The 27,315-nt window shown below is 49.8% G+C and overlaps 1 protein-coding gene across 1 annotated transcript in view; it reads right to left on the bottom strand.

Annotated features, from left to right (window-relative positions):
* GCN1 (GCN1 activator of EIF2AK4) overlaps positions 1 to 27,315 on the bottom strand; it is a 63,666-nt gene that overhangs the window by 20,289 nt on the left and 16,062 nt on the right. Inside the window, exons 12-41 of the mRNA XM_041003961.1 lie at positions 26,021 to 26,071; positions 25,597 to 25,695; positions 25,205 to 25,378; positions 22,053 to 22,205; positions 21,053 to 21,145; positions 17,936 to 18,011; positions 17,599 to 17,758; positions 16,708 to 16,897; positions 16,486 to 16,610; positions 15,750 to 15,928; positions 15,383 to 15,476; positions 14,918 to 15,031; positions 14,600 to 14,798; positions 13,425 to 13,580; positions 12,847 to 13,028; positions 12,088 to 12,168; positions 11,644 to 11,787; positions 10,390 to 10,517; positions 10,043 to 10,232; positions 9,769 to 9,839; positions 7,380 to 7,545; positions 6,922 to 7,116; positions 6,327 to 6,573; positions 5,532 to 5,653; positions 5,158 to 5,272; positions 4,238 to 4,417; positions 1,755 to 1,975; positions 636 to 704; positions 370 to 508; positions 84 to 280 (exon numbers count right to left, since the gene is read on the bottom strand). Coding sequence (XP_040859895.1) covers positions 84 to 280; positions 370 to 508; positions 636 to 704; positions 1,755 to 1,975; positions 4,238 to 4,417; positions 5,158 to 5,272; positions 5,532 to 5,653; positions 6,327 to 6,573; positions 6,922 to 7,116; positions 7,380 to 7,545; positions 9,769 to 9,839; positions 10,043 to 10,232; positions 10,390 to 10,517; positions 11,644 to 11,787; positions 12,088 to 12,168; positions 12,847 to 13,028; positions 13,425 to 13,580; positions 14,600 to 14,798; positions 14,918 to 15,031; positions 15,383 to 15,476; positions 15,750 to 15,928; positions 16,486 to 16,610; positions 16,708 to 16,897; positions 17,599 to 17,758; positions 17,936 to 18,011; positions 21,053 to 21,145; positions 22,053 to 22,205; positions 25,205 to 25,378; positions 25,597 to 25,695; positions 26,021 to 26,071 — 4,310 coding nt within the window. The remainder of the gene's footprint in view (positions 1 to 83; positions 281 to 369; positions 509 to 635; positions 705 to 1,754; positions 1,976 to 4,237; positions 4,418 to 5,157; positions 5,273 to 5,531; positions 5,654 to 6,326; positions 6,574 to 6,921; positions 7,117 to 7,379; positions 7,546 to 9,768; positions 9,840 to 10,042; positions 10,233 to 10,389; positions 10,518 to 11,643; positions 11,788 to 12,087; positions 12,169 to 12,846; positions 13,029 to 13,424; positions 13,581 to 14,599; positions 14,799 to 14,917; positions 15,032 to 15,382; positions 15,477 to 15,749; positions 15,929 to 16,485; positions 16,611 to 16,707; positions 16,898 to 17,598; positions 17,759 to 17,935; positions 18,012 to 21,052; positions 21,146 to 22,052; positions 22,206 to 25,204; positions 25,379 to 25,596; positions 25,696 to 26,020; positions 26,072 to 27,315) is intronic.

Below are 27,315 nucleotides of genomic sequence, written 5' to 3'. Positions count from 1 at the left end.
GACCTAGCAACTCTAGGAAAGCACCCACAGCCTGCTCGCTCATTTTCTTTTTTTTTAGCCTCAGCATGATGATGGGTACCTACTTTGAGGATACAGGGGATGATGGGCCCCACATAGGGAGTGAACTTGTCCCCAAAGGTGATGGGCAGGTAGTTGAACATCATGATGTAGCCATCTCGAACATGAGGTGCAATGTCCACTTTACTGGCTGTAGCCACAATTTCTGGCATCAACTTCTCCAACTTCTCTACTCCCAAGCCAGCCATGACCTCAGCCAACCCTGCAATGTAAGGACATAATGAACCCCACTGGAGCTGGGGGCCCCTGGAGGCATCCCCTGCCTGGCCTCTGGGGCCACTCTGGCCTCACCTTGTGCAGCACCAGAACGATCCACAGAACTCTGTTCATAGGTCAGCGTCTCCATCAGCCATGGCAGCAAGTCCTCAAAACAGGACTCCCCCATGCCCTTCACCATGGCCCCCAGAGCCTTGGCAGACACAGTACGCACCTGTCAGGGATGGTAAGATGCGGCTCAAATCAGGGCAGCCATGTAAGTCTCCCCTCTACCTGATGATGGTAACCATTTCTGTAGGACTGGGCCACAGCATGAGCTTATCCCCTCAAGTTCCACTCACCTCAGGCACGGGGTCCAGAAGAGAGGCTTTCAGGCCAGGTGTTACACTGGGCAGGTAAGGAGCCAAGTCCTGCAACAACAGAAGGTGAGTCGGGCAAGAGACCTGATCCTGCTTTCTCCAGGACCCATGTGACTGTGGACCCTACCTGCACCACTGTGCTGACAAGGAGTGCTCAAGAATGAAAACCCAACGGCTCAGAGAACAGGGCTGGGGAGACAGGCCAAGAGCAATTCTCCTGTTTCCTTGAAGGGACAATTACTCCGGGAAACAGGCAAGGGTCCCCAGACCCACCCTTAGCAGGTCACAGTCACCACAGCTACAGGCCAAAGCTCTTATTACTCCTCTCTGCTCTTGGGACCAAAGCCTACCCAGACTTCAATGTTTAGTAAATTATTGCTGGTACATTCCTTTCACAATTTCCTTACCATTTTCCCTTTTGCACCTTAAAATGTTTATGGCTCTTAATGTAGCATTCAGTTTTAGGGAGTCATTTTAAATATAGAAAAAGCCTTATGTTCACTGCAGCATCTCTTAAAATAGCAAATAAACCTTGGACACTATATGACCAACGCTAGCATTACGTAAGTTATAGAATATACACTTGGAATATTACATAAGTATTAAAAATCAGCTTTACGAATAATGTGTTAGAAAGTTTATGTTCGGGAATATAATTCTTTTAATAGAGCTAAAAAACATTAGCACAAATTTCTTTATGGGCAAAACTTGATTTTTAAATTTCCTGGTTTTCTAGGACTGACATGAGTTTTCCATCTCATCTCTTTTACCCACAGCCTCAACAAAGCAGAGCAGGGTAATGAAGCAAATCTCCCAAACCAGGTTAAACTCCTCTGACAAGCTGACAGAGCAAACGCTCTCAACAAGCAAGTGCTGCAAGCATTAAAAGCAGCAGCCACTTTATCAGCACTCCTCCACACTCAAAATGGGGAGGCCGCCCCGAAGACTCAGCTAATCAGGACTTGAACCGGGGTGCTGCAAGGTGCCCCCAGAGCCCAGATATTATCTCTGCCTCTATCCCCCCGTGTGCCATGGCAAGGACACACACCCTGAACTGGCCTCTGGTGGTCTGTCCCACTCCATCCCCAGCTGGGCTGCTACCTTCTGATCTGTCAGGGAGTACATGTTGCCAATAATCTGCGCTGCCATCTTCCGTGTGTCTGTAGAACGGTCCTGGAAGGCTCGCTGCACAATGGGCATGATGAGCGCCAGGGATGGGGCATCAATGAAATGGACAAACTTGGTGTCCAGCAGGGTCTGCAGGCACTTCTGGGTCTTTCTTGAAGGGTCCGTCAGGGCGTCCAGCAGCACTGGGGCAATAGCTACAGGTCCACACAGGAGAGAGGCTGGCTGTACAACACTGGGTGACAGCAAGGTTACAACGCCCTCGGAACCACAGTGGTTCAGGACAAAGGAGACCCCACAGCAACTCCTCCCCGTAGCCCCACAAGTTACTCACTAGGAAAGTCAGCCTGTCTGCTAAGAGTGCTCCTTGCCCATTCGACAGGAAGTACAGGTGGCCATGAGGGCGGCAGCTAGCACCCTGTGCTCCAGAGCAGTGACCTAGCAGGGCAGCTGTCAGCTGGTTTCACTACATCCTGAGCGGCAGCCATAGAGCTATGCCCCGCAGGAGTGTTTCTTGGGCACCACAGGCCTTAGCCTACAACCAGTTACTCAAAAGCAGTTTTGTGAAGTTTCTTTATAAAAAACCAAAAGCGGGCCCGGTGCAGTGGCGCAAGTGGTTAAGGTCCTCGACTTGCACGCCCGGGATCCCATATGGGCGCCGGTTCTAATCCCGGCGGCCCCTCTTCCCATCCAGCTCCCCACTTGGGGCCTGGGAAAGCAGTCGAGGACAGCCCGAAGCTTTGGGACCCTGCACCCGCGTGGGAGACCCGGAAGAGTCTCCTGGCTTCGGATCGGCATAGCATCGGCCATTGCGCTCACTTGGGGTCGGGGAGTGAATCATCGGACGGAAGATCTTCCTCTCTGTCTCTCCTCTCTGTATATCTGCCTTTCCAATAAAAAATAAAATCAATCTTTAAAAAACAAACAAACAAACAAACAAAAAAAACAAAAGCCTGTGAACCAGTGGTGGGAGGGAAGCTCACAGGGCTTACAGCAGCAAAGACCAGACAAAAGCTGATCAAGCACTGAGCAGCCTGGTAGGAGAGATTCCAGGGGGGATAGCTGGCTTCTCCCTTCCACAAGCACAGGGAGCTTAACCACCACAAAGACTCATGCTAGGGGCTGGCATCATGCTAGTGGCGAATTGCTGGCTTTGACATGGGCACTGGTTCAAGTCCCAGATACTCTACTTATGTGTCTTGGAAGGCAGCAGAAGATGGACCTGAGTCCTGGGGACCCTGGGACTCCTGTGAGAAACCTGGATGAGCTCCTGGCTTCAGCCCAGCCCCTGCCCTTGCAGACATTTGAGAATGGTATCAGCAGATGGAATACCTCTCTCTCCATTGACTCTACCTTTCAAATATTTTTTTTTTTAATTTCTTGGTATCCAATGAATTATTATTAAAAACAAATGATTTCAAAATGATCAAAAGACTTCAGGGAGTACTCTAAAGCTGTATAAATGGTCAACAACCAAATGGAAGGTGGTTCATCATTACTGGCCAATAGAGAAGCACAAATTAAATGACAAGTGTTAGCGACTGAAACCCTTATCCATTGCTGTGAAGTATGTCCAATGGCACAATCATTTGGACATTGAAAAATGGCCTCTCAAAAAGTGAAACTGAGACCAGTGTTGTGGTGCAGTGAGTTAAGCCACTGCCTGCAATACTGACATCCCTTGTGGATACTGGTTCAATTCCTAATTGCTCCACTTCTTCGCGTATACACCTGAGGAAGCAGCAGCTGAATTCACAGGGGTGCAGAGATAAGCAATAGTTTCAGAGGCTAGGGAGAGGAGCAAGTGACGGCTGAAGCAGCTGGATCGCTGCAACCCACACGGGAGGCCCAGAATGGGTTCCTGGCTCCCGATCGCAGTCCCAGGTGTAGGTACCTGCGGGTGAACCAGCCAACAGGAACTCTCTATGCCTCACAAATAAATAAAAATCTCTTCAAAAAAGCAACACAAGGGAAAAAATAAAAAGGACTCCATCACTTTCTGAATGAAAAGGTATCTGGCAATATCCCAGCTAAAATACATACTGAGCACAGGCACTTGAACCAGAAACCTGCAAGTACAAGCAGGTGAGTGCAGTCAAGGGGATTAACGCTTTCATCTACCACACTCCTGTAAAGACATGGAACAGGAAGTTCCCCCAAAAAGCAGATACCTGGGATGGCATCAAGGGGGACTAGTGTGCTGCTCAATTCCATTGCCTCATTTTTACCCAGAACTTAAGGGTCTCTGAGTCAAGCTTCTCTGGGTGTCCGCATGAGTAGCCAATGACATCTCCAGACTACTGAGAGAACAAATTGCTTTCAAGCTACCTTCCCGGCATTTAGAAGACACAACAAGATGGGGTGGGCATGTTTCCTACAGCATTCAAAGGTCTGGGAGGAGAGGTGACTTCCAGGGGTGGTGGGGAAGGGAAAGCAGTGCCCTGGGAGGGAACACATACCCAGAATCTCCGGGTTCCTGATGACAGAGCCAATCTGCCGGAGGGCCTGCTGTCCTGCTTTCTGAACTTTGACGTGGGAGTCGGTCAGCACCTCTGTGAGCTTGGGCACAATGTTGGGTAGGCAGGACGACAGCTGCTTGGGAGCACAGTATGCCATGGCCCCAAGCAGCTCCACTGACCCTACAGACAACAGACACACATCCAGCAGTAAGTCACCGGGCACAAGGCCAGCAAGTCACCTGGCCTGGCTACTTACTGCATGGGGAGGGGACATCCTGACTGCCCTACAGACCATATCCAAGTAGTCCCTAGGAGAGCAGCTGACCGGCTCTAGCAGAGGGAACAGAAACTGCTTGAGGTTGCTGAGCCTAGGAGCCCCATGAGGGGCAGCATAGGGAAAAGAAGCAGACCAAAATGGGGATGACCTGGCTTAGCATTCATGGTGCTCTAAGGCCAGTCACTAATATGCTCCCCTAGAACTATGATGCTTTGAATAATAGGGCAAAGCATGAAGTACCAAAGGAGAGGCCATGTGGAAGAGGGCTTCCAAACCTCAAAACCCCCACACCACCATCTCTCCTGCCCTCTACAATCGAACAAGCTCTGTTTCCAAGTCTTGTATATTAGACAATATTATATATATATATATAAAAGAATTTTAGTGAGAAAAAAAAAGCTTGAAAGCCACAGAACCAGCCACCGAGTGGCCTTAAAGCTCTACAATGTCCTGTGTTGGGTGCTGCAGCCTGTGAAAGCATACCAACCATATAAGGATAGAGTGCCCAAACGTACAGAGCCCTGGGCTTCTCTCTGGGCTGGACTTCTACACACAGGATAAGAACGGAGCCTGCCCCAACCCCTGCTGAGAGAAGTTTCCAGAACAGGAAGGCAAGAAGGAAGGCAGAAGGAAGCAACTGTACCGGCTTTGGTTCTCCAGGACTCCTCCTCCAGGGCCGCCAGCAGGGAGGGGAGCACCAGCTTCACCCCGTGAGCACTCAGGTTGCTCATTACAGCTTTGGCACAATCATCTGCAGCCTCAAGGAAGGAGAGAAGACGTTCAGGGGCCTCCTCACCCATGCAAGGGCCCAATGCTCATGCACATCCCGGGGCCCTCCAGGGAGTGTCATTCACCAAGTGTTTGTACCAAACCCACCCAGCACAGCAGACAGAGCCGAGAATACACACCAGTTGCCAGAGCCTGGGGTGCAGACAAGACGAACGTCCACCATCCCAGAGTCTCCCTGACTGGGCCTCACCAGCAGGTGCCTCGGTTATGTGTGGGCTTGGGACTTACCTCACGCACGTACTGGTTTCCATCCCCGAAGCAAAGCAACAGGTGGGGCAGCACATGAACCACGTAGGGCTCGAAAAGCTTGCCCAGCATGGTGCAGAGCATCTCAAAGGCAAACAGGGCACCTAGGGTGAGAGAAGATGGGTTCGCTGGGACAGACAGGGGACTGCGAGGGCTGGCCATTTTCCTGCACCTCTTCACTCTCTAGGCAGCTGTGAGACTGACGTGCAACACACAGTGTCTCAGCTCTAGCAGCCACACAGCAGGGTTATGGCAGACATAGCCACAGCAGCAGTCATGCATCATTGCTCAGTACTAATGGCTAGCACAACACAGAGTCTCTCCAACAAAAGGGTACTGATGAGTTCAAGCACAGAAAGTTCAGCAGCTGGCATTATGGGTACTGGTTTAAGTCCCAGCTGCTCCAAACCTGATCTAGCTCTCTGCTAACTTGTCTGGGAAAATACAAGAAGGTGGCCCAAATGCCTGGGCCCCCGGTATCCACGTGGAAGACCGGATGGCAATCTGAGTTCCAAGCTTCAGCCTGGCCCAGCCATAGCCACTGCAGCAATTTGGAGAGTGAACCAGCAGGTGAAAGATATGAAAGATCTTTTCCTGTCCCTCCCTCTTTTTATAACTGTACCTTTCAAATAAGTAAACCTTGAAAAAAAAAAAAAGTAGAAAAACTCAGGTCAAGTTAGCATGGCCCTGGTGCTGCCTATATAGGCACCAGTCCACAAGTTGGGGAAAGAAGGCCATGTTCCTTCCTCCACCGGCATCAAGCTCAGACACACTCACCCTCTCGTCTGCGGAAGTTCTTCTTGTCCTGGATGGCATCGGTCAGCGCTGCCATCATTTCCTGCTGCTTCAGTGACAGGATGCCTAGGCCCTTCACCAGGCCTGCCAGACCGTAGGCGGCTCCTTTGCGCTCTGCATACTTGTCTGACTCTAATAGCTGTTGCATGAGCCTTTGGATCATCCCCCCGGCTTCTTCCTTGATGGCTGGCACAAGGGGCGGCAGGCAGCTCGCCACGGACTCCTGCACCTATGGGAGGGAACACCGCCTCAGCACAGCAAACACAACTACTGCGTTTTTGGTGACTCACAATCCTCTACGACACCCACAGCTAATGTCACCAAGCCCCACCTCAGTTCCTCCTGAGGGTATCACAGGAGACAAGACACAGTGTTTTGTGACCCTCTCATGACACGCATGTCCCATCAGGGTGCACACTACAATGGGCTGGAGACTACCTACCAGGATCTCCCCTGGGAGAGGGAATGACTCCTCATAGAGAATCACCGCACCCGGCTCCTAGCATCCTTCTGTGCATCTTAAGTCAGATCCCAATTACTAATCAGGTTTGTGGGCCCCAGATCAGGCCACCAGTACCTGCTGGGAGGGCGTGGAGAGGGCAGCAATAAGCTTGGCAACAATGGGCTTCACTTTGGGGTCGCTCTTGTCCAGGTGCTTCGCCAGAGAGCCCATCAGAACCACCACACTCTGCCGCACGGCATCATAGCTGGCATCATTGGGCGCATTCTTCAGGAATTCCTCAAACACTGGCAGCAGCGAGTTGACATTCTCCTAGAAGTGAAGGCACCCAGAACATAAGGCTGCATCTGGCGACCAGAGTCTGCCCAAGGATCAAGCCTAAGCCTGGCTCTGAGACAGGCATCCCGACAAGCCACACAGCAACGCCAGCAGGTTTCCCCAAAGACCACAGCAGACAACCTCTCAGTGTCTTTTAGGCTCAAAAGAAACAAAAATGTGATTTTGCACCAATAGCTAGCACTTCTGTGTCCATGGCTCAGCCCTATCTACGTGTCTGGTGGAATGAACCTTCTTACCTTTCCATGGGTGTTCAGTGTTGCAAGGGCTGCATCTAACATGCACTTTCGGACATCTGGGTTTCGGTCATTGAGAGCATCAGGGACAAAAAACTGAAAGAGTGGCTTCACCTGAGAACTGTCCAAATACTGGGAGAGTTTATTCAGGGCCAAGGCCAAGCCACACCTGGGAAAAGAACGGAAGCATGTTGGCAAGCTAGATCTGATCTGGGGGCCTCTTTTGCTGACAGAAGCTTTCAACATATCGTTAAGAGGCCCCATCAGCAGCAAACACTGCTCCCAGGCAGAGGGCACAGCACACAGCCCACTGCCCAAAGCTTACCCACTGGTCTGAAACAACCTACTTGTCCAACTAGGAGCCACCTATCATCTGTCCCAAGTTTACCTACTACAGTGACCTGCACACCTGAGTGTAATGCCATGCCAACTCCACCTCTAAGACAAGTTGTAAGAGGGAAAAGAATCAAGATGTAAAGGTACTTGGGGAGAAATGGCATTCTGACACACATGTCAAGCTGCAGCATTTCATATGGGGTGCCCATCAAGTCTCAAGTGCTCTGCTTCTAAATCACCTCCCTGTTAATATGTCTGGAAAGGCGACAGGTGATGGTCCATGTACTTGGACCCCTGCCACCCACATGGATGCAGTTCCAGGCCCCTGGCTGCAGCCTGGCCCAGCTCTAGCTGCTATAGGCATTTGTAAAATGAACCAGGGGATGGAAAAGCCTTCTCTCTGTGTTTCTCAGTGTCACTCTTTTTTTCAAATATTTATTTATTTATTTATTTATTTAATTGGAACGTCAGATCTACAGAGAAGGAGGCAGAAAGATTTTTTATCTGCTGGTTCACTCCCCAAGTGGTCACCACAGCCAGAGCTGAGCTGAGCTCCTCCAGGCCTCCTCATGGGTGCAGGGTTTGTCCCAAGGCGTTGGACCATCCCCTACTGCTTTCCCAGGCCACAAGCAGGGAGCTGGGCAGAAGGGGAGCTGCCAGGACACAAACCACCATGTGCAATATTAGGACTTTAGCCACTACAGCTAAAGGAACGCCCATGTTCCTTTTCAGATACATAACCTCACCAAAAAAGAGAGAGAGATATAAAAACACTGAGAAGCAAACAAACTCTACAAAGCCACAGTATACTGTTCTTTATAGCCAGAGTAGTAAGACGGTCCCCAGTGCAAAGAATCTGTTCTACTCCTAGCTGCTGATGGTCTGGAATAGAAAAGAATTGAACCAAAAAGACGAGTTCAAGGTGATGAGCATGCTAATTACTCTGATTTGATCACTGCACATTGTATAGTTGGTCCAACACAGGAAAAAAAAAAAGAGGGGTAGTGGACATTTGGTAGAATAGAAATCCACATCTCACATCATAGTGCTTGGGTTCAAGTTCTACCTCAGCTCCTGATTCCAGCTTCCTGCTGACGTACACCCTGGGAAGCAGTACACGATGGCTTAGGTGTTTAGAGCTCTGCCAACCACATGGGAGACCTGGACTGAATTCCTGGCTCCCAAGCACGTGGAAAGTGAACCAGTAGATAAAATCTTTCCCCTTCTCTCTCAGTCTCTCTCAAAATCATAAAAGAAATAAAGATGAGCCCATATGCCATTCAACACTGACACAAAACTCCACCAAGTGGAGAACACGAGCGCAAACTGACACCACTCTGAGTGCTGCAGCTGCCCTGGGAGGTGTCTTCCAGCTACACACTCACTCATCCACATAGGCCTAATCACCCAAATGCTTCCTGTGGGCTCTGAGCGAAAAGAGACCTAATAAATCACTGAGTATTTTACAGAGCTTTGTTTTTTCTAATAAATTTTCACTCACTTATTTGGTATTTATCGAAAAAGTGGAGAGGGAAACCGGGGGAGGCAAACCAAGAGACCTTCCATCTACTGGTTCACTGCCCCAAATGCCTGCAACAGCCCAGGCTGGGCTAGGGCAAAGCGAGGAGCCTGAAATCAATCCAGGTCTCACGTGAGCAGCACGAGTCCCAGCCCCTGAGCCGCCACCCGCTGCCTCCCGAGGTGTGCTTTAGTCGGGAGATGGATTGGAAGCAGAGCCAGGACTCCAATTCAGGCAACCCAAAATGGAGTCTTAAGCAGAGCTGTCAAATATCCACACCTTCAGACTGTGCCCTTCACACACTTGAGGAAATAGGTTTAAAAAAATTAAAATAAAAACCACGCTTACATTCTTAGAGCTGGCAGAGGAGGACGGAGGGCTCCACACCTGAGCTTCGGTCCCTGGAACTTTGAGGAAGCCTTGCTTTTTCTTTCTATGACATCATTATGCCCCGCTGTCTCCACACAACACCACCCACCAATCCACTGCATCTTGGCGAGAACAGAGTGCAATGGGACTGAAACAGTGGTTACATACCTGGCTTCCCACTGATCTGGAGGAGATTCGGAAATAACTCGTCCCAAAGCGTCCAGCACTGGGGGTGGCCGCTGCAATAGACAACAAGATGAATCCTCTGCAGTGCTTTCCCCAGCCCAGACCAGCAGATCTTCAGCTAAGCATGGGGACTAAGGGGGGGGGGGGGAACCTGTGTTTACAGCCACTGTGAGCCCCAAGACTCCTGTCCAGAGCGGAGAGGACTGAGCAGAGTCCCACTGACCTCCCATCACCCAGAACCCAGCAGGCCACTCACATAGAGCTTCTCCTGGTAGATCTCCATGAGCCTGCCCATCACCTCTGCCGCCTTATGCTGGTAACATGCCACGGCCTGAGAGAGGGCATCAGCTCCAGCCTGCCTCACGGCTGCCTCGTGATAGATCACATCGTCAATCAGCAAGGAGCAGAGGTCTGGCTGCAGATTGAGGCTCATGGTCGACCACAACCTGTGGCAGGCAAAGGTGGAGGCAGCTCAAGGAAGGAATCACAGCACATCTGCTGCCCATTCTAACCCCCAGACCTTCTCTCACTGACCCCTGTCACACTGGGTCTGGTTAATTCCCAACAGGGGTGGAGACAGAGCAGCCTCCTCCTGGCTCTCACCTCTCAGCCAGCTTCCTGATGTCCTCCTCCTTGTCAAACCTGACCACCCAGAGCCTCCGCAGAAGGTTCAAGCCATTTTTCTCATCAGTATCAGGTGCTGGCAACACCATGTGCAGTTCCATCAGCCCCTGGGAAGGGGGAGATTTTCTGTGTAAGGCAGGTCCCTTTAGTCTCTCTCCCACCTCCTCACCACTCTCAAGGCTGAACTATGAGCCACGAGCTCATTGTGGCTATATTTAAACTTAAACCAATAAAAATCAAATCCTCGTTTCCTCAATACTGCCAGCACATCTCAAGTACACGATACAAAATGTCTTGTAATCACTGCAGACAATGTCAGCAGATTAGCACTGGTCCAGGCACTGCTGTCAATCAGCTCAACTCGCTGCCTGCTTAGGGTCTCCTCAAATGCCTAGATTTTATAAATTGAGACTGTGTAATCGCACAATTTTTTTTTAATGTAAAAATTAACTCTATGGACGCAGCATTGCGGCATAATGGAATAAGTCATTGTCTATGACCCACCAGCAGCAGCCCATGTAGGAGCTCCAGCCCTGGTTACTCTTTTTCAAATAACGTGATAATGTGCCTGGGCCAAGTGCTTATGTGGGGACCTAGAGTTCCAAGCTCCAGGCTCTGGCCTGGCTCCGCCCCATTACTGATGACATTTGGACATTAAGGCAGAAGATAGAAGATCTCTCTCTGCCTTTCAAATAAATAAATAAGTACTTTTTAAAAATCTAAATAAGATAGACAAAACTTCAGAAAAAGTATAATCCCTTTGTGCTCACATACACACTAAAGTACAATCTCTTTGTTGAATAAATTTTGGAGGGAAACTTATCATATTGCTGTCTATAACTTTTCACATTTTTACTAGCAACCAGTCATGCAGCAACAGCAAAATGCTACAGATCAACACTGATGAACCAATGCTTTTTCATTCCAAGGGAATGCTTCAGGTGTGGTCCAAAGCCACAAAGCAGTAGGTTGATGATATTATCTGATCTTACCAGGTCTGTCTAAAAAAGTGCCAAGATCTCTATTCTAGCTTAAAACATAGGTAAGGGAAGAAATAGACATTAATATGCCATGACAAGTGTTTAGTTTAACTGAGACTCGGGACCTCGAATTGCTCCTGTCATCTCCATGTCTCCAGGCCTTCCCATGAGTGAGGGCCATCCCCTTGAATCCTGAACACACAGTCTGCACTAGCACAGAGTGCCCGAGCCCCCGCTGAGAGTGGACACACACCCGGAGTGAAGTCTCCCGCACGCTGGCACACGGGGACTGCAAGGCACTGAGCAGCACGTCCACCTCCTCCTGCTCCGCAAAGGCACAGCCCTCCTCACCGCTGCTGCTGGCACACAGGGTGGTAAGGGTGTCTGCTGCCAAGACCTAAAGAAGACATCAACCTTCTGGCTTTAGATGGGTTGGCAAAAGATTTATAATTGCAGTCAGTTAACAGGCTGCAGGAGATCTGAACACAGAGCACCCACCCCCCAAAAGCTCATCTAGTGCTAGGACCCCAGCTCCCATTCAGGGGTCTCCAGCAAAGCCCCTCACTAGACAAGTATGTGCAAGCTGGCTCTCAAAAGCAGCTCTTCTGTCCAAATCCGACAGTGAGAGCTCAGAGAGGCACAGAACCTGGGCTCAGGGTCCTGAGTCACAGCAAGAGCCAACTGAAAAGCAGCTCACCTGAAGGCGGGGGGAGCCTGTCCCAATCACCCACGTCAGGAGACGCAGCATGGCCACTCGAGGCAGCAATTCCGGGCCATTCTAGGACAGAACAGTAGAAAAGTCAGGATAAAGTTGTGGGGAAGGACTGTAACTAAGCCTGATGACCTGTCAAGTGGTATCCTCTTCCCCAAAGAACATTCTGGGCCACAAAACTGACTTCCGTGTAGAAGGTTCATTCATTTTCCAACAGAGTCAAGTATACTAATCCTAATCAACTTCAGGAACTAACACCAAATACACTCTGTGATACACTTGAAAGTCAGCGAGAGTCAAAGAATGGATCATACTCAGCTGAAGAGGTACTCAGCTTTACACACAGATATTTCTCTTTAGCGAAAAGGAAACTCTTAGAATAAATCAGAACAAGCCCCTTGACCTAGCTCTCCCACTCCCAAGACCTGTGCTACAAAACTGTTGATACCAGGTGTGCCAGGGCACACACAGGGGACATGCAGTGCTGCTCAACATGTGAGGTCAGACACAAGAGAAAGGAATGAAGCATGGTGCAGGAACTCATGTGACCAGGTCCACACTCACTCATCTCTACAGCCCCATCCTAAGAAACAGCAGGAGCTTCTTTTGCACTGAAACCACACCGCACAACACGTGTAGCAGCTATAGGTATATGAATCACACTTTGCACTTCCCCATAGGTCTCCCAAGCCCTGCCTCCCTGAACCCCCTCAACCATGGGCAGAGCAGAACTCCCCTGCCAACCTCATCCACACGGCCAGGCGGGGTGCCAGGGGAGGCCCTCAGCTGGGAGTGCACGGTGAGGATCTGAAGAATCTGGGCCATTCGCTCCTCGTCCTCCTCACTGTGGTGGGGCATCTCGGTCAGCACCATCTTCAGCAATGGGAAGACTAAGGAGAAGGCTGGTGCGGATAAGGGCGCAGCATCTGTAGGAGGGAGAAGGAAGTGGGGGTGATCCCACAGGCAGGGCAGTGCCACAGCTGAGGCTGGAGGTCTCTGCACAGGCAGCAAGCACACAGGGCCACAAAGATGACAGCTGCTGGCTCAAGCCAAATAAAGAGAATCCTGCTTCTGCCCTAAACCTTGCCCTGAGGGCAAAACAGAAGGGGACACTGTGCACAAAAGGTCAACGGGATCATAGCAACTCAAAGAATACCAAGTCTGCACTCAAAACCTTTCATCTATTCCAGTCCATCCATTTTCCAGTTAATGAAACTAAAATTGGAGAGGATGGGAGGGCCTAAAAACATGGACTCAGGAAGCCCCCTTGAGATGCTGCAGGGTGGACCACCCTGTGTCCTGGGTCCTGTCCCATTCCTTACCTGGCTCGCCCTTGCCCATCCTGCTGGGGATGGTGTGGGTATGCAGCAGTGTCACGGCCCTCTTCACAGCCACTGACAGGTCTTCCTGGCACCAGGACTTATCAAGAGCACACTCTGGCTTTAGCAGGCGCAGCGTCACATGGCTCACCAAAGTGCCTGTGACACAGAGAGGAAACCCAGAGGGGGGAAACTCAAACAGATCTGGGCCCAGCACAGTTAGCCTAGTGGCTAAAGTCCTCGCCTTACACATATCAGGATCCCATATGGGCACCTGTTCCTATCCTGGCTGCTCCGCTTCCCATCCAGCTCCCAGTTTGTGGTCTAAAATAGCAATCGAGGACGGCCCAAAGCCTTGGGACCCTACACCTGCATGGGAGACCTGGAAGAGGCTCTTGGCTCCTGGCTTCTGGCTTCAGATCAGCTCAGCTCCAGCCATTGTGGCCACTTAGGGAGTAAACCAGCAGATGGAACAACTTTCTCTCTGCTTTTTCTTTTCTCTGTAAGTTTGACTTTCCAATAATAATAAATCTTAAAAAAAAAAAAAAAAAAAATCTGGCTCAGGCACAAAAAAGGGACCCAGAGCAGAGCAAAGGAGCCTGGTCCCCTTCTGTGCTACCAAATGTCTTCACTGGTTTCTCACTCCCAGTTCATGGCAGCACCCAAGGGTATGTGGGCAGAGAACTTCCCCTTTAGACACTCAGGAAACTGAAATGGGGCAGGTATCTGGCACAGCTGTCAAGTTGCCACTTGGGAAACTCACATCCCTTATCAGTGTGCCTGGGTTCAAACCCCGACTCCATCCCACTGATGGGCATCCTGGGAGATGGCAGGCAATGGCTCAAACACTTGGGGTCCTGCCATCAACATGGGTAGCATGGCTCTAGATTGAGTTCTTTGCTTTAGCCCAGCCTTAGCTGCTGCAGACATCTGGGGAATGAACCAGAAGATGGATGACCTTTGTCTGCCTTTCATATAATATACATAAATAACTTTTTCATTTAAAAAAAACGAAAGAAAAAGAACTGCCAAATGAAAGATACTAGACACCTACTATCTAAGATCTGGCTTCCACAGTGAAGGCACAGCTCAGGTCACCAACTGCTTCTCACACTTAGGTACATCCCTGCCCACCTCCCAAACCACCTGGTCCTTCCCCACGGTCAACAAAGACTAACCCAAAGCCTTGAGTCTCGGGGGCATCACACAGGCAGCCAAGGCCAGGAAAGGGCTCTTGATCCTGGGGGCAGCCAGCGGAGATTTCAGCAAGGGTAAGAAAGAGTCCACCAAAACCGGAATGTACTGGGTCAGGGCTGAGGGGTTCTTGGCCAGGATGGAGTCCAACAATCCAAGAGCCGTCTCCAGCTCCCCGTCCAGCTGCAAGCAGAGTGGTGCAGAAGACAAGTCAGCAAGGCCTGGCTGCAGGACGGGGAGTAGCAGGCCGGGACTGCCTGATGCTCTTCCAGCGGAGGCCTGTCCGAGTGGTGGCCACTTACCTCCTGCAGCCGCCTGCGTATCTGCGCCTCCTTATCCAGCTGGGCCTGCAGCATCTCCTTCTGCTTGCTTGTCAGCTGCACCTCTTCTTTGATGCCTTTCTTCTTCTTTATCTCCTGAGGGGTTAGGGTAAGCAATGCAATCGCATCTCCATGGAGCAGAGCTCTTCCCCTACCAGGCCAAGACAATCCTGCTTGCACAGTAAGCACCATGCCAGTGCTAAGTTGGTGACACAGGCCCCAAACTCAGCATGGGGCCTCCTATAACTGTTCCCCTCTTCCCCAAAGTCCACAGCCACCAGGTTTCTTCAGGATGAAGGCTGCAGTAAAGAAGCGATTCGTTCCTGAATTATCTGATAAAGGCAAGGAGGGCTTTCTAATATATTCAAGAAATAAAAACTCGATCTAAGAGAGCAGTCTGTGTAGCAGCACTCAGCCTCCTCGCGGGAGACGCCTCCTCATACGCACCTCCTTCAGCTCCAGTTCAATGATCTGCTCCTTGAAGGAATAAGCTTTGTTCTCTCGCTTCATATTGGCCTTTTTGATACTGTCCTGCTGCGCACTGAGAAACCAAAGCAGGCGATCAGTCAGCTTGAAAACAGCAGCCGGGTCCTTCAACCTCCCATGGTCAGGAAATCCCAGTCAGTTTTTTCAAGCAGTGCACCAGCCAAGTGCCTGAGCACCAGGCCAGGAGGGCAGAAGGCACTCATCAATGGACGGGGAGGCTTCATCTGCCCCTCACAACCACCCGACAGAGGAGGCATGTCTCCACCTCACAAGCCAGAAGACGGGGCTTGGCGACAAGAAGCACCTGAATCCACCAGGAGGAACTCACCTCTGGATGATGGATTTGTCGTACAGCTCCCCGGCAGGGGTCTGCATGATGGCAAACTCCTCCCGCGTCACCAGACAAAACGCTGGATTCTGCACGGAGGCAGTGATGGTGCTGATGAGGTGTGGCAGGACGCGATCCGGGGACAGGATGGAAAGGGAGCCCATGGCATTCATGGAAGACTGCCAGAGAAACCAGACACAGGTGAGGGCCTGGGCTGGCACTGAAATTCCCCAGCATGCCTAAGTGCCAGGCGGGGCAGACTACACCTCCCTCACCTGGCAAGTATTCACCCCTGATTTTGAAGGACACACTCTTCTCACTCTCAACCTCCAACCAGGGGCAGTGAGACCCCTGCCAGTTATCATTATTACGCTTGCCCCAGTGGAGCTAGTGGGGCACAGGTGGAAACAGGAAGCTCCAGCAGCTGTCCTACTACCAGGAAGGGACAGACTGACAATGGAACCACCCCACGGAAAGCAGAGCCAAGAGGATAAGACAGAGACACGGCGGACATCACTAGGCCAACACCAGCTTCAGTCACACACTTGGATTTGCTAACTCAGTGAGGCAGGAAGTTCCTCTTTATGCTTAACCCAGTTTGCCCTCTCTGCCACCACCAAGGGTACAAGCCCATTATTTCATCACCTTTACCTGCTCCTTTGATTCCTCACTGCCTGCAAATTGGGAGGACAGGTCAGGCCCACACAAAGCCAGAATCAGCTCACGCGTGACTCACCTGATTTAGTGGATTCTGTGTGGTGATCCTGGGAATGATCTGATCCAGGTGCCTGGTGATGAAGGCTTCGGGATCAACCTTCATCCTGGTAAGAAGCGCTGGCCACAGCCCCGACTGCACTGCCACTGAGGGGGAGAGAGGCTCTTGGAGGCCATCTGCCCAGCCTGCCATCACCCTGCCCAATGGAGCCCTGGCTCTCCCACACCCGCCACAGCCACCAACCTAAGCACGGGTGATGGGAGATAATCAGCATCTCCCGCGCCAGTTGTTCGGTGTCGGTGGCATCGCCCTTGAGCCCTGGCACTCCAGAGATGACACAAAGAGCCTCCTGCAGGACTCGTGGGGACACGTACGCCTTGCCCGTCTCAGTCACTTCCCCAGCTTCAGTCACTAGAGCATCTAACGGCAGCACCTACATGGAGACAAGACATAAGCCCCTACTGCTCAGAGCTCTGCCCAAGTTAGGCAGCAGAAGACCAAGATGTGTTCCCAGCTGCAGTAAAGCCTCATGCACAGCCACCCGCTCTGGGACCTGCGAGGGAGCAGGGAGCACCTATCACCACGCACCCAAAGATCCAACAGGACAGAAACCAGCCCAGGCACCTGGCCCAGGACTGCAAGTCTGTCACTGGCACGTGTTCCTCTAGCAGGCGTGGGGAGGAAAGGAGCTCCTGAAGCACAGCTGCAGGCGCTGCAGGAGTCAGGCCTTTGGGTCTGTCTTCATTTTTCTCCCATTACCTGGGAGGCCCTGGACAGATCACTTCCGCTCCCAGGACAACTCATACAAAATAGGGATCATTTTTTCCCCATCTATCAAAAGGGACACTGGGTAAGACAATGCTTTAAATACATCAAGTTTTTTCAATTACTCAGAGTCAAAAGGTTGGGTTACATGTCTAAAGCCAGTGGAAGAGGAAAAAAAAAACCCTTAAAAGGAATTATATATTCAGGTATCATCAGTGCTAAAGGGCAGGGAGGACGAGTCTGAGTCAGAGAGAACAGCCTAGGAGAAAGCCCTCAAAAAGCAAAACAAAGCAAAACCACCATGCAGGGGCTAAGCTGGTGGCCCAAGCAGGCCTGCAAGGCACAGCCGTGAAACCTAGACCCCTTTACCTTGTGAGAGCTCAGGACAGCCTGCACCTCCTCCAGGAGTCCGTGAGCCAGCTTGAAGCCCCCGAGGGAGGAGAGCAGCTTCCGGACAGTCTGCTGCGCTTGCCGTCGGACGTGCCAGGTCCGACTCAGGAGCACGGCCACCAGGGCCCGGTGGTACTGCCTGCAGACACAGGGACAGTGCTCTTGGGGCACGCTGCAGAGCAGGGTTTTCTACAGCCAATTCCCCTTCCTCCCTCCTGCCCCACATCCCCACCGCCTTCTGAGCAGCCAGGTCTCCGGCTCCCATCAGGGTTTGCCTTGTTCGGCCCAAGAGTCAGGGTAAGCATGCTTCACATACTGGACGCTGTTGCCAGTCAGTCTATGCGGGTGGTCAAGAAGAAGTCTCTCTGTGAGCTGCAACACGGTGCACAAAGCTGGGAGAGGAACAGGGCAGGGGGTTTAAGACAGGCTAGGGCGCAAGCACGCACACACACAGAATTGTGATGTACTGCAAAAGTAATGCCAAAATGTGTGATTAATATTGGATATGAAATTCAAATTCACCTATATTTCCTTCCTTTTCTGCTAATTATAGACACAGGTATTGTTGGAATACAGAAAGCACATGCTTTCTAATTAAAAATTAGAAGAGCAGGCATTTGGTTAACAGTTATGACGCCACCTAAACAACGTCTGATTTTATTTCCACCTCTGCTCCTCATTTCACTTTTCTTTTTAAATTGATTGATTGACAGATTTTAAAAGCAGGGAGAAAGAGGGACAGAGATGAGTCTTTCATTTCCTGCGTCACTCCCTAAATATTCACCACAATGAGCGCTGGGCCAGGATAAAGCCAAGAAGCATTGAATTCCATCTGGGTATCCCAAGATGGAGGGAAGTGTCCATCTTCTGCTGTTTTCCCAGAGATACCAGAAGGTAGCTAGATTCCAAGCGGAGCAGGCAGGACTTGAAAAGGCGCTCCAACAGGAGATGCCAGCTTTGCAAGCAGAGGCTTCACACACTGTACCACGACACTGGTCCTAACACTGTTCCCAGCTAACATGCGCTCTGAGACAATGGTGGTGGCTCAGATGTGGAAGATCTAGACTGAGCTTCATGCTCCTCGTTTTGGCTTGGCCTTTGGGGAAAGAAACACCAAATGAGGTTGTCCCTCTTTCTCTTTCCAATAAAACTGAAGGGTATAGACAAATAATTTTTTAAAGAAGTACACTCGTGGGCCCGGCGCGGTGGCGCAAGTGGTTAAGTCCTCGCCTTGCACGCCTGGGATCCCATATGGGTGCCGGTTCTAATCCTGGCAGCCCCACTTCCCTTCCAGCTCCCTGCCTGTGGCCCGGGAAAGCAGTCGAGGACGGCCCAAAGCTTTGGGACTCTGCACCCGCATGGGAGACCCGGAAGAGGCTCCTGGCTTTGGATCGGCATAGCATCGGCCATTGCGCTCACTTGGGGTCGGGGAGTGAATCATCGGACGGAAGATCTTCCTCTCTGTCTCTCCTCTCTGTATATCCGCCTTTCCAATAAAATATAATAAAAATAAATCTTAAAAAAAAAAAAAGAAGTACACTCGTGAGCATTGAGTCTAGCAGTTAAGATGCTCACATGCCAAAACACAGTGTTTGAGTTCAAGAGGAAGATCTTCGGTCGCTGATTCACTCCCCAAGTGGCCGCAAGAGCCAGAGCTCAGCCAATCCAAAGCCAAGAGCCAGGAGCCAAGAGCTTCATCCAGATCTCCCACACGGGTACAGGAACCCAAGGCTTTGGGCCATCCTCAACTGCTTTCCCAGGCCACAAGCAGGGAGCTGGATGGGAACCGGGGCTGCCAGGATTAGAATCAGTGCCCATATGGGATCTTTATGCGTTCAAGGCAAGGACTTTAGCTGCTAGGTTATCACGCTGGGCCCCATCCTATCTTTTTTTAAAAAACAAGAATGGTGTTGTGGTGCAATAGGTTAAGTCACTACCTGAAATTCCGGTTCAATTCCCAGCTGCTCCCACTCCAGTTTAGTCCCTCTTAAGGCATCTGGGAAAGCAGTAGATGACTGTACAAGTTGTTGGGCCCTCATGCCCACATGGAAGATACACATGAGGTTTCTGGCTCCTGGCTTCAGCTTTGCACAGGTCAGGCCACTGTGGCCATTTGAGGGGTGAACCAGTGGATGGAAGATCTCCATCTCTCCCCTATTACTCAGCTTTTTAAACAAATAAAATAAGTAAATCTTAAAGGATAAATATTTGGGGCCCTGCGCAATAGCCTATGACTAAATCCTGGCTTTACATCCACTAGGATTCCATATGGGTGCCTGTTTGTATCCCAGCTGCTACACTTCCCTTCCAGCTCCCTGGCTGTGGCCTGGAATGGCAGCAGAGGATGGCCCAAAGCCTTGGACCCTGCACCCATGTGGGAGACCCAAAAGAAGCTCCTGGCTTCAGATCAGCTCAACTCTGGCCATTTGGATGACATGGACCAGCAGAGTGAAAAAGCAGATGGAAAATGTTTCTCTGTGTCTCTCCTCTCTGTAAAATTTGCTTTTCCAATAACAAATAAATCTTAAAATAAATAAATAAATAAAAGCAAACATAGTAAGCAGAATTATTCTATTCATTTAAAATGCAGACATACAGACAGAAAAAGAGACAGAAAAAAAGAATCTTCCACCTGTTGGTTCACTCTCCAAATGGCCACAATGAACGGGGCTGCATAAGGCCAAAGGCCAGGAGCTTCTTCCAGGTCTCCCGTGCGCCCAGGCAGCAGGGGCCCAAGAATCCTGGCCCTCTTCCACTGCTTTCCCATGCATACAGCAGGGAGCTGAATTGGGAATCAAGCAGCCACAACTTCAACTGGTGTCCACTTGGGATATTGGCACTGCAGGTAGTTGATTAACACAAAGAACCACAGCACTGGCCCCCTGTCACCTCTCTTCTCTGCCTCTCAAATAGAAACTTAAAAATAAAAAAATAAAAAGCAAAGAACCAGCAAAACCAGGGAGTGACTAACAGATCTGTTCCTTAACTGGTTGTTGTGATTTGTGAGTCAAGAGATTTTTCAAATCACCAATTAGTGCCAGACACCCTTAAGGCAACACAGAATTTAAAAGATCAACTGTTCCTTTCCTGCGAGGAGGGAGACCAGTAGTTTTTTCTGTCTCCTCACAGAGGATGCCACATCCTAGCAGTTTCTCAGCTTGTCTGTATAACCACAGCACCAATTAGCCAATCAGCTATAATCACAGACCCTCAGGCACCACTGATCTGTCTCCAAAAATTTCCCAAGTTCCCCACCATTCCCTAACCTTATCCACCCCTGCAAGACTGAAATCTATTCCTATGACAAACTGTGAGCCAGATCACTGCTTGGCAGAGCTCACAGGTCAGACAACGGTTGGGGAAGGGTGCTCTCCAAATGCCTTCGCCGGATGTGGCACCAAGCTCATATTTAACTAAGGGGGCAAGAACTCACCATCCTCTGAAGCCATGAGCAGGAATTTCTCAGACGTGAAAATCTGCTTCTTGTCGTCCACAATCAGCTGCCAGAGACTGCTCAGTCTGGTCTCTGGAAGAAAAGAAGAGGTCATCTCACTCCACAGCTCACCCCTGGGATGGCCCCTTCCATCCTGAGGCAGCTGGAGCAAGCTTTGCTAGCAGACCCTCCAGAGAGGCAGGCAGAGTCCTCCCACCAGGAGGAGGCATTTCTAGGCTCACTGCTCTCCTGTTTTGTACACTAACCTCAGGCATTTGGTATCATGTCCTGAATGAAAACCTCTAGCGGTTCCCTGCTCCTTCCTTGCAAGCTCCTCCTCAACTGGAATTCCCACCCACTGCAAATACCAAGGTGGAAATTCTGAGGTTTGCACACTGATGTTGCCCCAGCCCTTCCATGCAAGGGACTCACTCTAGATCAGGTCTTTCAAGCTGGTGAAATCCTTCCCAGCTTTCAGTATATAATATGTTTTATATAAGGATACATCAATAATTTATAGAAAAATAGAAACAAAAAACAGGCCTATCTTGGAGTTAAATGACTTACAGCAGCTTTTCTCATAATCCCTATTTTCCATGAACTTTTTGAAGGCTCCACATGTAATCCAGTGTGCTTCTTTACACACCGACTATCACTAGACAGGTAACGGACACAATTATCCAAGGAGACGAACGCGGTGGCTGGAGGACAGGACTAAGGGAAAATTTCATGCTACACCCTGCTATACTTCTGATTTTTGTACCTTACAAGCATCTAACCAATAAAAACAAAGTCCCAACCCTGAGGCCAGGTTATCTACATGTCATCTATACATACCCAGCCCAGAGCAGCACAGCACCAGAGCAAGGACAGTGACAAGTGTTTTAGCTCAATGCCCTGAGGCCCATCCCAACAGACCAACAGACAAGCAACTGAGCCTGTGCGGGAAGCCCAGGCTGCGCCAACACCTCACGGCACTCCTCCCAAGCACGACCCTCACCTGCTTGTGCATCAGCGACTGACAGCTTGGAGAGCAGAAGGGCTGCGGCAACCCCCTCGGTGACCGTGGGAACCTGAGTGCTTTGGGAAGCTGCCTTCTCCACTGTCTGGATGAGCAAGGGCAGCAATTCCAGCGCCTGCAGAAGTGTGTCACCTGTGGGAAGAGGACGAACACCTTGAGGAATACGCTGAGCCGTGCAGGTGACAGAATTACTGGACAAAGAAATAATCCACCCAAGCATGAACTGGCTGACCCAACCACTCAAGTGTTACAGCAAATATCTCAAAGAAGTGCAGTTAGATTCTACAGTTTAAATACTACAACCAGGGCCCGGCACGGTAGTCTAGCAGCTAAAGTCCTCGCCTTGAACGTGCCGGGATCCCTTATGGGCACTGGTTCTAATCCTGGCAGCCCCGCTTCCCATCCAGCTCCCTGCTTGTGGCCTGGGAAAGCAGTTGAGGATAGCCCAAAGCCTTGGGTTCCTGCTCCCACGTGGGAGACCCAGAAGAGGTTCCTGGCTTTGCACTGGCGGAGCTCCAGACGTTGTGGCCACTTGGGGAGTGAATCAACGGACAGAGATCTTCCTCTCTGTCTCTCCTTCTCTCTGTATCTGACTTTCCAATAAAAATAAATAAATCTTTAAAAAAAAAATCCTACAACCATAATTCAACAATGCAAACACCCATTTCACAGATAAGGAAACAGAAAGGTTAAGTGAGCTGCCCAATATCACATGGCTGGTTAAGGCACACAGAACCAACCTAAAGCCTATCCATTTCTATCCGGCACTTTGTCCCAAACCAGATGATCTCTGGACCCAAATTCCCAAAACAGAGCCAGTATGTTGACCTATGAACTAAAACCATTAAAAAGCAGAAAAAAACAGGACTGACACCATGACAAAGCAGGTAAAGCCACCATCTGCTGGCCTACCACTGACTTAAGTCCTGGCAGCTCCACTTCCCATCCAGCTCTCTAAGTAAGCAGCAGAGGATGGCTCAAGTCCCTGGGCCCCTGCACTTGCGAAGGAGACTGGGAAGAGGCTACCTGCTTTGGATTAGCCACTGTGCCCATTTGGAGAGTAGAAGGAAGCTTGCCCTCTCTCACTGTTGGTAATTCTGCCTTTCAAATAAGTAAATAAATCCAAAAACAAAACCAGCAGAAACCAGTTTAAACTATCACTAAGCCCTAACTACTAAATAAGAACATCAGATCATTTTACAATAAAAGTATCTTATTCTTGAGAATGACATGATTTGAATCCAAAAGACTATCCTACAATTTTTTTTTTAAAGATTCATTCATTCATTTTTGAAACAGATTTAGAGAGCAGAAACAAAGAACCATCTTCCATCCGCTGGCTCACTTTCCAAATGGTCGCAATGGTCAGGGCTGAGCCAATGCAAAACCAGTAGCTTCTTCTGGGCCTCCCAGGTGGGTGCAGGGGCCCAAGGACTTGACCCTACTACTTTCACAGTGTTCAACAGGGAGCTGGACCAGCAGTAGAGCAGCTGGGACTTAAGCCAACATCCACATGGGTGGGATACAGGTGCTGCAAGGCAGGTGACCAGCCCCACCTCAAGTTTATTTTAAAAGAAAACTGGGGGCCAGCACCGTGGTGTAGTATATTAAGCCTCTGCCTCCAGTGCCAGTATCTCTTATGGGTGCCAGTTTGTGTCCCGGCTGCTCCATTTCTGTTCAGCTCCCTTCTGATATGCCTGGGAAAGCAGCAGAATATGCCCCAAATGCTTGGGCCCCTGTATCCACATGGGAGGAGGCTTCTGGCTCTTGTTCTCAGGCTGGCCAAATTCCAGCCAATGTGGCCATTTAGGAAATAAAACCAGTGAACAAATTTCTCTCTCTCTCTTCTTTCTCTATGAAACTGCTTTTCAAATAAAAATAAATCTTTTAACAAATGAAACAAAAGAACGAACTAGCTTATGCTGAAGAGATTAAGTTAAAATAAATCTACAGTTCAATCTGAAATCAAGACAAGCAATGCGGCCAACATGTTAACTTGATACATGAGGGCACAGTCCATTTTTAATCAGGGTGTGAGTTCACTCCATGCTGAAGGTAGCTGACAAGACTGAACTGTACATTTCCACCCCACGAGAAATCTTTGCTTCAATCAGTATTATCTGTGGCTTTGCAGAAATCTCACAAATCACAGGGATAATCTACATCTCTTGGACCTGCAGAGATTCCAGAAAAAGATTTACTAATTCTCAACTCACTGTAAAAAAATCTCAGGTCATATTCTTCCCCTCTAACCATTAATACAAATATGAAGGAGCCAGTGCTATGATACAGGTAGGCTGAGCTTCTGCCTCTGGCTCCAGCATCCCACATGAACACCAGTGTCCTGGCTGCTGTACTTCAATCCAGCTCCCTGCTGATGGCCTGGGAGAAGAGCATGGCTCAAGTGCTTGGACCCCTGGACCCCCGTGAGACCTGGGAGAGGCTCCTGGCTTCAAATCAGCTTAGCACTGTACAAAATTCATCAGAGGAAAAACATTTCACATGGAAAGGTGTCCTTTCTCCAGGGACACCTCTCTCTCCAGGGAAAGCTCTCCCAGAGCGTTCACTAACCACAGCTCATTCTAAACCAGGAGCCAGGAGCTTTTTCCAAGTCTCCCATGTGGGTACAAGGTCCCAAGAACTTGGGCCATCCTCCACTGCTTTCCCAGGTCATAAGCAGGGAACTGGACTGGAAGTGGAGCTGCCAGAACAAGAACCGGCACATATATGGGATGCCAACACTGACAGGTACAGGGTTAGCCAATTGAGCCACTGCACTGGCCCCAAGGCACAGTCATTTCTAAAAGGCTCAAAGCGAAGTTTACTTGAAGCTGGGTTTTTAAACCAGTCTTACTAGAGTCAATTCCCCCAGAATTCTAGATGCTGCCATGGCAGGTTCTGGTTGCAGGTCCTCTCTCAAGAAGGCCCTGAGCCTTCAGCATCTAATACAGGAGGTAAAGCCAGCGCTGGCAGTGAAAGCTGACAGGACTCTGATTGCAGGATAGGTAAACCCAAGAGGAAATGGAATAAAACAAATTAATGCATAAGTAAAAGCCTGGAATGGTGACAAGCCCGGAAAACTCAGTCCTCTCTGCAGGCGAGGGCTGGACACCGGCTCCCCGGCGCCTTACCTCGGAAGGAGGCCAACATGCACTGCAGGTAGGCATGCCTCACTGCGGATGTGGACGTCTTAAGGCTGAAAGCTTTCTTGAACCAGTCGGTGAGCTTCCGGGGCACTTCTGTGGTGAACCGGTTACACCAGAGAGCCAGGACAGACACGGCATGTACCAAGGTGCCTTCGTGAACTAGGCAAGAGGCAGAAGTCTGGTCAGTCTGTATTTTACAAGCACGTCACATCACTGTAAGCAGCCAGAGCAGGCAGGAGTACTGGTGGGGAAGCAGCAGTACATTCAGACAGCCCTCCACCCAGCCCTCAGAGCGTGTGGCTTCAGAGGGCTCAGATTGAGAAACCAATGTCAAGGGTGAGTCCAGACTGCATCCTCACACGGGTGCATGGAATTACCTTCTTGCTGGAGAAACGGAATAAACAGCTCAGCCACAGTCCCATTCAGCACTTGACTGGAAGGCCCAGATACCACGTGCTGACTGATGCTTCCAATTCCTGAAAGAGATTGTGTTCAGCCCCTCCTGAGCACCAGTCGGTCAACAGGAAGTCTTCCCAGGACTAGGACCTCTGTACACTGGGCCACAGATCTCCTCCCGGGCCCCAGCAAGCACGGCTCTCCTTTGCCAGTCACTGACCCTTCCTCGAGTCCCCTTCCGCGGTCCTGCCTTTCACAGAAGACGAGCCTACAGCCAGACTCGAGTGAGTCCCTCCTACCAACCCAGCAGAGCCAACACTGTTGAGCACTCAGGGTCTTAGCTAAGGCTTAAGCCTCGCCCACCACTAGCCAACACTTCCATAATCCATGGGGGAAAATCCGTACCTGAGAGGACGCTCATCTTCTGGGCTACAACGGTCAGTTTTCCTTCCGAGCCTGAGAGAAGAGACCGAAAGCTTTAAAATCCCATGTGCCACATTTTCCCAGGGGCTGAAGTAAGAAGGACTAAGCACGACACATGATCCAGTTTCCTATTCCAGAAGTAGCCTCTCTGTTGTGAAGCTGGACTAAATACATAGACTAGCCTTTTGTTTTCTGATCTAAAATAAAACTACTATAATCCTACATACAACTTAAGAAACAAAAAGGACCTGGTACAGTAGCCTAGTGGCTAAAGTCCTCTCCTTTAATGTGCCAGGATCCCATAGGGGCACCAGTTCTAATCCCGGCAGCCCCGCTTCCCATCCACCTCCCTGCTTGTGGCCTGGGAAAGCAGTCGAGGACGGCCCAAAGTCTTGGGACCCTGCATCTGCGTGGAAGATCCAGAAGAGGCTCCTGGTTCTTGGTTTCAGATTGGCTAGGCTCTGGCCATTGTGGCCACTTGGGGAGTGAATCAACAGACAGAAGATCTTCCTCTGTCTTTCCTCCTTTCTGTATATCTGACTTTCCAATAAAAAACTTAAAAATAAATCTTTTAAAAAAGAAAAAACACACACACACACACAAAAAGGCACCAAAGTCTTCACTACTCAGTCATTGACATCTTGGTGTATTTAATGTTTTCCTGCTATAAATATAAAAACGTATGCAAACGTAGCCCTCCTTATCCACAAATTCCATCAACCATGCACTGAAAATATCAAAAATAAAATAAACCGCATTGTACTGAACACATATTTTTATTGTCACTACTCTTTAAACAATACAGGATAACAACCATTTGTATAGCATTTATACCATACTAGGTAACACACAGGAAGTTTACAGGACGGGGTAGGCATCTAGCCCAGCAGCTCAACAGCCATGCCTCACACTCCCGGCCTTAGTCTTGGTGAGAATTAGCAAGTGAACCAGCGAGTGGGAACTCTCTCTGCCTCTCAAATCCAAAAAGCAAAGAAAACTCAGAGTACGTAACAGTAAAGGTTTTTTTTTGTTTTTGTTTTTGTTTTTGCAAATATTACCCCATTCTATTTAAGGGACCTCAGTATCCTCAGGTTTTTGGGATTTTTTTTGTTTTGTTGCTTGTTTTCCAGAACCTGCTGGTCCTGAAACAAAATCTCCAAGATTCCCAAGGGACAACTGTGTATTTCAAAATATTTTAGACATTACACACCCCATACACATACGAAGCCACATGTTACCCTCCCTATAAGCATATACCCACATAAATATTTTTGTCA

The sequence above is a fragment of the Ochotona curzoniae genome, unplaced genomic scaffold (genome assembly GCF_017591425.1).
Source record: "Ochotona curzoniae isolate NIBS_2020 unplaced genomic scaffold, NIBS_Ocur_1.0 scaffold_274, whole genome shotgun sequence".
In the NCBI taxonomy this organism is placed as follows: Eukaryota; Metazoa; Chordata; class Mammalia; order Lagomorpha; family Ochotonidae; genus Ochotona; species Ochotona curzoniae.
The sequence above is the reverse complement of the archived record's forward strand: the minus strand, read 5'-3'. Positions and strand labels throughout refer to the sequence as shown.